At 42.1% G+C, this 12,215-nt stretch overlaps 1 protein-coding gene across 1 annotated transcript in view; it reads right to left on the reverse strand.

Moving 5' to 3' along the window:
* The window catches only part of LOC308336416 (cadherin-12-like), a gene marked incomplete at both ends in the record, with an annotated part of 96,709 nt that overhangs the window by 23,374 nt on the left and 61,120 nt on the right, over window positions 1-12,215 (reverse strand). The window contains 2 exons of the mRNA XM_080793779.1: window positions 3,497-3,633; window positions 6,224-6,477. Coding sequence (XP_080649905.1) covers window positions 3,497-3,633; window positions 6,224-6,477 — 391 coding nt within the window. The remainder of the gene's footprint in view (window positions 1-3,496; window positions 3,634-6,223; window positions 6,478-12,215) is intronic.

Raw genomic sequence — 12,215 nt, forward strand, 5'->3', positions numbered from 1 at the left:
ACAAAACACGCACACACACACTTTTTTCATACTGCTATACTTGTGAAAGACTTTCGACTGATTTCCACTCGGGTGCAGTGCTGGAGGGGCCTCTGCATATTGATTACAAACAACGTTCTTTTTCGGTATTTAAAAAATCACACCGGTGTACTGTGAAGTGAGGGGCGCTCTTATTATCATACATCATCTCATTCCGGCCAATCACAATTTGCGTGGGCATAGGACGGGCTAGCAAAAATGAAATAAAAACTAAGCTATGATGACTAAAACTATCCATCCATCAATCTTCAACCGCTTTCCAGGCGAAGCAGCAGCGGTTCTACTCCAAGTCTCTCTCGTGTGACTGAACTTCTTTCGGTCATGACCCACACTTCATGACCTTATAGGTGAGAGTAGGAACGAAGACTGCTCGCTAGACAGAGAGCTTTGACTAAAACTAGGACTAAAAAGTGTATTAATTTAGTCAACAGATAACTAGACTAAAATGTTAGGGATGGACTAGTGGAGAAGACATCCAGTACAAGTTGTACAACTAAAAGCTTGGAATTGGCTTGGGTGTTGCGCTCTGAAAATAGCCGATCTACAAGCTCACAACGCGTTGCGCTGCAATGCGCTGTGAGCTTGTAGATGGGCTATTTTCAGCATTCAACAAATCTGCCATTTTAGTCGACAAAACCAACTGTAGATTAATACGACTACAATCTTATGATATTTAGTCGACTAGACTAATGGTAAAACTTTTCAGTTGACTAAAACATGACAAACTAAATCAAAATTTGCTGCCAAATTCAACAGAACAAAGCCATCACACGAGGGTTCTCATCAAATGTAAATATGAGAACAGTTGCTCACATCCTATTACTGAACGAGTGACAGCTTTGTGTTTTATCCAATGTTGACATTGCTCTCAGCATGTATTTCTCCCCTGTCTCAGTAGCGGGGAAAGAACATTTTTGGAAAATGGAAATGATCAAAAATAGACTGGGGGAGTGCATCTATTCCACATACTGGGTTTAACTTGTCCATTGAATATCACCTCAATTGGATTTTTCCGACCTCATAAATGACTTTGGCTTGAAATAAAGCTCTAATCCTGGTACTGTAAAAAATTTGACTGTCAACTTGTGTCAAGGGTTCAGCCTCCAGGAAGAAACCCTAAATACAAAGTTAATACACCATTGCACATAAAAACGACTCCAGGGTGTCTACTGAAGTACTGTCACCTCATAGACACATGAAAAACTGGAAAAAGTACAAAAATGGTGGCACTCCATCTTTAACGTCTAATAAACCGGTGTCTAATGTCTATCCATGTATGGGCACATTACACACGTCGTCTGCCGGTGTTAATTGAGACACAGCATGCACGCACCGTCACAGACACACTTTCCTTAGGAAAGCTTCCTACACCATGTATCTCCGTTTGAGAAAACATGCAGCGTGTTGTATTGATGGACTATACCATATGGGCTCATTGGGCTGTATGCAGGCAAAATACATTTCCCGCACGAGCACCACTTCCATTACCATTTGCGAAAGGGCCCCCACCCCCGTCCTTGCATCAGGGCCCCTGATTTTGCGCTATATGCCACTGCTCGTGCAAACGCACGCAGACACAGACACAGACACACACACACACACACACACACACACACACACACACACACACACACACACACACACACACACACACACACACACACACACACTACAAGTGCACACATATCGAGAACAGTATTTAGATTTCATCAGCCATGACCTTGAGTGGAAGTGGCTAATACTAGTTTCCAGGGCGATAAAAGCTTCAAGTTTTGACAGGCCTTATTTCACAGCCAGCCCTAATGAACATACAGAGCGGGTAATTTTGATTGAGCACCAGCCAGCCTCCAAGATAACGACTTTGATGGCTCGTAGGAGATCTGATGACTTGATGACGATGGATTTGATTATTTATCTGGGAAATTTGCTCCGCTTCCTTCATGAAAAGAGAATTAGCTTGATACATCTTATAATGTCACAGCTACACTATTTAAAGCTTGCTCTTTCTTGGCAGAGCCTCACATGTCTCTGCCTGGTTTGTTCCGCTTTGTCAACAAGCTCATGTCGAAGCTTTACTGCATTGCAAGGAGGTGGAGAAACAAGAGCGGCTCCAAATTGAGATACAGTACGTACCGATTGCTTGGGGGGGCATAAAGCAACAACATCTCAGGGTAGCCTACCCTTTTAATTTCTTTCTCACTTCAACATTTGTGAATCTTCTGTGTTACAAATACTAAATGATAAAATAAAAAATGTTGTTATGTTGATCAAATTGAACAACAAGTGTACAACTCTTCAACCTGAGGTGTGAGAAAGCTCTCAGAGATGCCTATTAAATCTGTGGAAAAGCGGTTAATAATTTAAACAAGACAGGGTCTAATAACAGCTTCCCAGTGCAGTCAGTAGGCTATTTGTGACTGATCCCCTGATGCAGTAAAAGTTAAACTAGGCGTGGCAAAATTAGGCAGAGTTTGGGGAGATACGCAATTACCACACACACACACACACACACACACACACACACACACACACACACACACACACACACACACACACACACACACACACACACACACACACACACACACACACACACACACACACACACACACACACACACACACACACACACACACACACACACACACACAGCAATGCTGAGTAAACGTTTTGTTGGCAGAGCATAAATTGAGCGGCTTCCTATAATGGCTGAAACTGAGCAGTACCTCGTAATAACGGCTTGGCTCTCCTTTTGGAAAGGCCGGCCATTTGTAAGCCCCTCACAACCAATTTATTCACATGCCCTAGGCTGTGAGATGGTCTGCACTAGCTGCTGATACTTCAGCACTTTGGTTAGAAAGGCTTCTTCCAGGCTATAGTCAAAGGTACAGCCGACCTCGAGAATGAACACCTCTCTATGGTTTTCATTTACAACAAATTAACAATGACATTAGGGGTGTTAGCTGAAATGTTAGAGAACTCAGAATCATCATTACACAGGTTAAACATCCTCTGCTTCACAGTAGAATGCTTATAAAGCATGATGGAGGACCTGAAAATGGAAGAGATGTCTTTCGATATTAAATCCACTATTCTGTCGTGCCTACTTATGTAAACATAGCAACCTTTTAAGATGTGGGACATGGTTTCAGCTATTTGTTCATGGCCATGAACACACACACACAGCTGACGTCATCGGTACAATGCCGTAAAAAGAAAAAGCAAAAATGTGCGTTGAGAGATTGGTAGGCCTACAGCCAAAGCCAGACAATGTCCTGGACGTAAACCGTGTAGGGGAAGCATCATGGTTTATAGTCACCCATAAACCTTTCCAACAAAACCGGATTGGAGTATTGACTTGAGGTAAAAGTGCATTAAATCCGTCACAAAGATTCCGGCCGACGAAGGATGATAAGACCTGCATGAATCACAATCGATGGCGTTGTCATGGACTTACTGAGTTTGGTTGCCACAATGGAGATGTTGTGCTGGGCGATGCTCTCTCTGTCGAGGGGTTCGTTGGTGGAGATGGTGCCCTCCACCGGGTCGATGTCAAAGTAGCTGTCCAAGTCACTCTTCCAGTCGATGGAATACCTGCAACGGAACGTTGGGTTAACGGCGGCCATTTCAAGCACAAACAAGAGAATTAAACCGGCGGTGATTTCCCCCCTGGGACTCGTGCATATGAGTTAGGTGTAATATAACGTGGCGGCGCCTTCGTTATTCACTCTGAGTGGCAATTCCAAAGGAAATATGCTGAACTTTGCATTTACCGTACATACTCCATATAATCTAGTACTGCGGGCACATGCACACACAAACAAACACACACACGCACACACACACACACACACACACACACGCACACGCACACGCACCCACACGGCAATGCTGAGTAAACGTTTTGTCGGGAGAGCATAAATGAATTTAACACGCTACTGTATCAAACCGTATCAATCTCTCACAACCTATGAACGACAAAGAGCGCCAGACGGATGGTGCAGCACGTCCTCTGTGAGATGTGGCCAATGCCCCCAAGCTGGACTATAAAACACTCGTCACCATCTCAAAAATCTAATGGCATACCACATCCCACACACCATTTTCGCTGTTTAAGCTTAAAAGACAGTTGCTCATAAATATGTATGGCGTATGGTGTTGTGTTTCCCCCCCACTACTCTGCTGCCTGTTGCCCAAACTGAGTCAATCATATGAGACCAGAAGTCCGATGCAAAATTCATGAGAAACTCAGACTAAGAAGACCTCAGTTCCATCCACTTCTACCACTTCAATTTCCAATTACCCAGGTTCAGGCTTTAACCCCGGCTTGCAGGGGAGCCGTGAAGCCGAACATGATCTTGTCCAAATAGCTCAGTGTGAGTGTCTTTGATGAATATTACACAAAGGGTTGACAGGGTCAGTACATTGAAATTCCCACCTCCGGGAAGAATGTGGTGTTTTCTTGTGCTTCAGGCAAACCTTGTTTCGTGTGGTTCGTCTCAAAAAATTGAATATTCAAATACACCGTCAATACGTTGATAGCAATATCAACTGTCCTGGAGGCCGCGTACACGCCACAGGTCTGTTAACTCCAGTTGCTCTTACTATGACAACTCAATTTCCCTCATGGGATCAATAATACTCTATTAATATCAATCTAGATGCAGGAAATCTGTGTGTATCAGTGTGTGTGTGTGTGTGTGTGTGTGTGTGTGTGTGTGTGTGTGTGTGTGTGTCGCAGGCCCTGCATATCTTGAGAACCGCTTGAGCAATCGACTTGAAACTGGCCGTGGGCATCGCCAAGGACCCGAGGGAGTTCAGTGGGATTTCGGTCGGATCGATGGTTATCCAGAGACCCATATTATATAGAGTATATAAAATCCACAAATCTTAGTATCTTGTCTATCTGTGTCTTTGTGTTTCATTGTCCATTTTATGAGAGGAGAATTAGAGGGTTGCACACTTTTTCCTCTCTTTACATATGAGTAAAAGAAACATTCCATGCATTGTGGCAAATTGTCCTCGACTAACACACCCAAAGACTTGCGTAACATTTCCCTTCTTCTTCTGCTTATATGTTTTGTTGTTGTTTACAATAGAGGACAACATGCATTATTCAATGCAATTTCCATATAATAAAATAAGATAAAAGACTACACACATCAACGACTTGTTAGCAGTACACCACAAATTGAAAGTCTGCCTCAGTATGCACTGCATTCTGTGGATATGAAAATTAATTACCGTGCTATCTACTCAATTGAATCATAATATGATGTCAAGCCAGTGAACATTACTGACAGACTTTAGTGGTGAGAACGTCAGTCTTAGGGTATTTAACACTCTAGCAATTGTTTCTAAGACATTACGGCTTAATAAAAAAATACAGCGTAGTTTTACATCCTCTCAAATGTCTGAAAGTTAGTGACCTCAACGATTCTGATTAGACTGCGACGAGCCCCGATTTCTCAAAGTGGTGTGAACTTTAGGGAGCACTTAGAACTCAGTCAATGATGCAGTATTCATGATACTATATTTTGTTTGCTTCAGAGACGGAAAACAATGCGTCGTCGTACTAAATAGCCTGGTCTTCTCCGAGTGTAAAAGCATAATTCCCTATGCATGATGGGTCATTGTGTCTATTGCTGTATGTATGGGGAAGAATGCGGAACCATTCTCAGATGGCACAAAAGAACAAAGTCTGCTGTTGTATTGATGAATATTTTAACATGCTCGAGACAAAAGTAGGGAAACACACAACAAAGTGAATCAGCTATTGTGTTTCACAAATCTCTTTCTTGTCCATTCCGTTGTAATATTAAATATTCATAATAAAACAAATAACCCATTCTGCAACAGGTATCCTTTCCATTTCTGTCTTGCTCTCTGAGTGGGGCGGCGGCGGCGCGTACACAAATGCTTTAGAACAAAAGCCGAAAGATTACGAAACCAAGAACATGCATTTTTTATCATATGCCGTTTCTGTCTTCGCAAGAGTCTATTGTTGTCTTCCGCTCAACATGTGTTCTAAGGTAAGTACACAGGTTTACGCTTGTGTGCACGTCAATACGTTCTAGAGAGAGAGAGAGAGAGAGAGAGAGAGAGAGAGAGAGAGAGAGAGAGAGATGGGTTCAACGGGTACTCGCAATTTGTATCTTTCCCGGCTTGCATTGATCAAGTATACCTGACAGGGCTGCTGCTGGCGTCCAGGTCCTGGGCTGTGACGGCGCCGATGATGGTGCCGGTGCTCGTGTCCTCATACACATCCATCACGTAGGAGGGTTTATTGAACACAGGCGGCTCATCCACATCCAGCACGTTAATCTTCACCGTCGCCGTGTCTTTGAAGGCCCCGAAGCTTTGGAATCTCGGGTCCAGGTGAGCGTTGGCGGCGTCCACCTTGAAGGTGTACGACTTCTTGGTCTCGAAGTCCAGCGGCTGAGGGGGGAGGGGAGGGGGAATGGAGTTTAGTAGTAGTAGTAGTAATAATAATAAACACACAGAAAATGTAAACTTCTGGAACACATTTGAATACTGACCAGACAAATTGTGTTAAATAGTGAACTGTAAACTGTAACAAGTTACAGTTATTGTGAATAACCCTAATACCTAATGACTGCACCAAACATGATGGCATGCTAAAGTCCCAAATTTCAAAGATATTTCAAATTAAAGGGCAACTATTTGAAACACTACGGTACTAACTAACTACAACTGTCGCACGACATACCAACACCATTTCATCAGTGTACATTTTTTACTTAAGTAAAAGTGTCAATACTGCAATGTAGAAATACTCTGTTACAAGTAGAAGTCTGGATTTCAAAATGTACTTGATTTCAACAATAGTATTGGCAACGTATATGCAGAATGTTCCATTATAAGTTTTCAAATGTATATACATCTTTTGAAAATAGCAGATCTTGTGAGCTTGTAGATTGGCTATTTTCAAATGGCCGAAATGTGTATAGGGTTGAAGTGGTTAATGTATGTTTATTAATAATATTTAATAAACTCTACAAAGTAACTAGTACTAACTACCTTTTCAAAAAAAGAATGTGGAGCAGACGTAAAACATTTGGATCCAAGGTGTAGTGGATTATAAGTAAAAGTATTGGAAATTGCATTTTTATTTATTTAAGTATAGTACTTGGTCGGGTGAAATGGATTTCGCCTTAGTGTGGGAGGGGGCGTTCTTCAGGTCCCTCACAGTACTTGGTTCATTACTGCTTTCTCATTTGTTAACCGGCAAAATGTGTGCTCGGAGGCAATCCATTCTGTTTCGTGTGAATTGTAACTGAAATGATGCATAGCTTGCGAACCAGTTCGGGGAAATATACTCGAGTGGAGTGAAATTATCACATTTTCTCCAACTTTGACCAAACTGAATATTTGGCCCATAATGGTACTTGAACAGTGAGCCAAATTGTGAATCTATGTGAAACGTTGAACCTCACTACATCAGCAGAGCAATTTGATGCGCTCCCCTATACCTCCGTCAGTGTGTGAGAAAAGTCAAGTTGTAGATATTGTGGTTCAGTGGAACTTCGCCCTTGACAATAGCGCTCAGAACAACAGCTTAAGGGGTGTTCTACATCCTCTGCCTCTGACACACCGGCTCAGAGTCAATTAGTCAAAGGCGAGGGGAGGGATCGGCGAACCGGCCCACATCTACAACGGGTGCTTGTTCTTCTGCCGGTCTCCTGCCCTCTCATCTGTGACCAGGCTGCGGTTGACGAGCTTGCGCTCGGCCATGCTCCACCGACTGCGGAGTCACATGAGAGACCTTCCTTTCTGTTTATTTCAAATTGACTAACACACATAACCGCTGTGGCAGCAATGCTACAGTATCTGTCCGACCCAGGCCCCTTTTGCATTCTCTTGCATGTTAACAGCTTGTGAGAGCTTAGCAAAATATTCTTATTTCAAGAGATGGCGAAGGCGAGGGAAGAGAGGTGCACGTGGGGAAAGCACAAGAAATGGGTTCTTCATGTGAGCGCACATTTTAAAATGACCACTCTACTAGTAGTTTGAATCAACGTGCGCACTTGGATTAAATCCAATCAGATCCAATCAGAGAGCAAACACTTGAAATCATGCGGGCACTCAGAATTTCACAGCAAATTGGCAAATGTTACTAAAGGCCAGTACCTCCCTTCCATCTCCTTTCTGTGGTTTTGTAGGTCTCTGCTAGAGAGCACGTGCTTATAAAAAGTAAAGGAAAAAATGTGAAGCTGAGTCAATCTGAAAGCAATCATTGACCATCAACCACTGTGACAGTTTTGATTACAGTGCACCAGATGCAACCGGCTGGGCACACAACAGGAAATACACTGCAGTGCTCCGATCTCTCACTGAGAGGAGACCAAACTCCCTTCATCCAACAGTTCTATCCAAAACTCTAAACTCAGTGTGGATAATCGCCGCACGCCAATCTCCACAACCATTACCGAAAGACTTCAGGCTTCAAAGCAGCCTAACAGCAAGCCATATGGGAGCTTGTTCGACATTTCAACATTTTTCTTTCTTTCCTTCTTTCTTTCTTCTTTCTTACACAACATCTAAAGTCACCTTGTAGCTACACCAACAAAAGTACGCCAGTGTTTTATGATGCTGACATAAAGTAAATCTTGGATCTGAAATCACACACTGCTTTCAACTTGTGGGTCATTCGAGTCACATTTTAGGCATTTGATGTTTGCTTTTAATTCATGAAATATAATAATAATGTATTGTCAGGTAAAAGTATACCTATAATACATATAAGTACTATACTATAAGTATACAAATAATGATGTAAGCCTGACCAATCCTCTCAGTTACTGTGTGCAGTTTGTGATTGAAGCCACAAAAATCACAGTGTGGTGTTCAGTGGTATAACCACACTATCCTATACAGGCTGCTTGTGTGTAAGTCGTGTGGTGAAACCGTGAAGGTCTACTCGGCATAATAGAAATCCTATAGGCAATACGAAAAAAGGTGGCGCAAAAGAACAACGTTGGTCAAAATTAGACATTCGCTGGAGAATGCTGCATACATTTTCAAAGTTTCGCACTCTTCTTTAGAGGCCCCCACCAGCATGTTCGAACATATCTGTTTAAAAAAAAATGTGTAGTCAAGTCTGACTATGCCTGGCACATTTATTTGTTTATGTTTGGGATAATCCCAGTAATGATTTGCTGGAACTCACCTCAACTCACCTCAAAACTCAGCAAATTGCTAATGATTGGTTGATAGGCATAACACCCAGGACTGGCCCAGAGTACACGATTTGCATTGTATTGGCTGAGTCAGCTGTCCATTGCATCTGACCTTATTCTTTGATTAGTATTTAATTTCTTTGACATAAAGGAATTCAAATATAACGTATTAAAAAATAACGTGCTTGCATGCGTGCATGTGTGCGTGCGTATTCTTTTTTCAATGTATTCTTTTCTTTACAGCAGTGCGATATAAAGGTCAATAACGCTGCTTGTGTGAAAGTGGATTATTTTGGAAGAAAGAGAGATAATTAAAGACATCAAAATAAAGGAATAAACTGAACGTCCCTCTGAGACACAGTCCTAATATACTATCATGGCGTGCCTGGAGCTCACAGCTATGCATTGCTGGCGCAGACAGCAATGCATAGCTCAGCTGAAACATACACAGGTGGAGAGCGAAGGCGATGGCACATATATATACTGTAAGTGGACAGCAGGAGGCGTATGCTGTAGCCCTCATTAGCCACAGTGTCGCCCTGGGAAAACGTTGCTCTCCGACTCCACACAATGCATCATTACAATTAGGATGGAAGCCCGAGCCCTCGCCTCCATCCACGGCCTCTCCCCAGCGATAAACACGTCTAGGCTATAATCTTCACGTAATTGGCTAGCCGGAGATGGAGACGTGCTGAGCTTGGCACACACCGAGACCCCTTTTCCACCGGTTGGAACCGGTTCAGTTCTTTTTGGTTCTCAGTCCATGAGCCAGAGCTCCAAAATTAGAACGTCAATTATGAATTGAGTGGGCAAAACTATACCTATACATTCAATTGTTTATAGGATCAATATAAGTAAATAAATATATGATAACCCTTCCACAGTAGTAGCTTTTTCATATTTTAAATTGTTTGCATATTTTCCCATATAATGCCTCATTTACATATTAAACATTTAAAATGTTGTAATACAATAAATCATTGTCTTCGTGTAAGTAATCAACTGGGGAAGTTCCATGGTGATAACAATTTAATGTAGGTATGGTTTTGCACACTCATCATCCGGATCTGTAGTGTAGGCCTAGGGAACGGATGGGCCTGTCACCTACACTATCAGTGCAGCATCATGATTCGTGTGGCTTGGATTAATGTTTTAATAGGCTATAAACATGGCATTGTATGCCATTCTGAGCATAAATACCACTAATAACCGCGTGCACGTGCACGCGTACCATGGATTAGCATGTAGGCTGTTTCTACAATGAGAGGCCTATATGGATGATAGCGACGGAAGCTACTGTAACAACAATATAAAAAAGGTAAAGTAATATTTTTAAACAATTTTAATCATATCTTGTGTATCTCGCGGATGGCTCAAATGGAATTTATAACTTTCCACAAGATATATTGAGGATAGCATGGAATAGGTTAATAATTTTATGCATTTTGAAATAAAATAAAAATCAAAGAATTTCCCCCCAAAAAGCAGTGAAAAAAGCCGATCTGCTATTTTCAATGGGCAAACGTACGGTATAATCTCGACCTGAAAGGTGTTTGAACAACTACTCTACAGTATCTATAAAGCCTGTTATGGTGTTTATATTTTGTCAACCGAGGTGTTCACTTCAGTTGAGACTTTATGTGCCAATGTATTTTAATAATGAAGATAAGAGTCTGCTTCACTTTGGCACAAAATCACCATATCGTTCCCTGTACTGATCATCAAACACTTAGCTCCATGATCCAAATGTTCATGTCAGCCGGCTCACTGTTCCATTACTTACAGCTTATTCCTTGTACTCGATCCATTACGCCCAGTCTGGTGCACGCAGTAGAACTTTACGAAAGCGCCAGGCTGTATTGAGGATCTTACATCTGCACGGCCATGTCGAGAAGCTCTGTCCCGTGAATTATACACCCCTCAGCTCCTCGGCAGATGGAACCGAGAGAAGCCATTTTGAACCGTACACAGCAAAGGAGGGATAATTCACTGTGATTAAATGTCAGTCGAATTCCTTCCGATTAACATAGGTCTTCTGGCTGAGGCGGGGGCAAAAAATGAAGAATGTCAAGAGCTCCGGTACCCTTTATAATTGTCTGACTCGCATGATGTACCGGAGACAGTGCAGCCACAGTAACCGGTGTTAATGTCTCTTGCCACAAAAATCCTGGAAATAGGGTTGAAATGAGGGTGATGAAGGGGTAATGACAATTCCTCTGCTAATGAGAAGTGTGGCTGATGTGTCAATTCGTGAATCAGGGGAGAAAGTGAATCAGATCTGGAGGTCATATCTGATGGTTGTTGTCTGAGTACATGTGTAATTTTACCTTCACTCTGAACCACTTATTGGCTATATGTCATGGACTGGTGCTACATACCGGTAGGCAAATATTACTGATAAGATAATGGCTTTTGTTAGTGCTAATATAAGTCATGTATAGCCAGGCGACAGGTGTATCGAGATCTACACTTAGCCCATACGGTGAATTTAGATGTCACCATATGTGGTGTATTGGTTGGCGGAGAACTTCAATATGCCTGGCACTGAGACTAGGGCAAATGTGTCTTACCACTGATTATAGAACAGGTAGTTCCAACAAAGCAATCTGTTTGGTTTAAATAGCTATTTACCTGTGCGTCGAGCATACAGTAACAGCACAACGTGCTTCAAACGAGCAAGACCTGATCAAAATGTTTAAAAATAAATCAGCTGTGCTGATCAGACAGTCTCGCGGAGCAGACTCGCAGAAAGGTTGTTATTTTGAGAGAAATGTCCCACAATATGAATACATTTTGATATGTTTTATTCTGATGTTAAGTGTTGTACAATCGCATACACTTCAGTGATGCTTTCGGAACTTGGCTCCACCTCGTTCCTTCGCATAACTGGCTTGTTAATAATCACGATAACGCACACCCTTTTGTGTAATATTGCTTAATATATAATTTCATGACATTGTATAGCATAATGAATAT

The sequence above is a fragment of the Protomyctophum bolini genome, assembly GCF_963924005.1.
Source record: "Protomyctophum bolini genome assembly, chromosome: 21".
Taxonomy (NCBI): Eukaryota; Metazoa; Chordata; class Actinopteri; order Myctophiformes; family Myctophidae; genus Protomyctophum; species Protomyctophum bolini.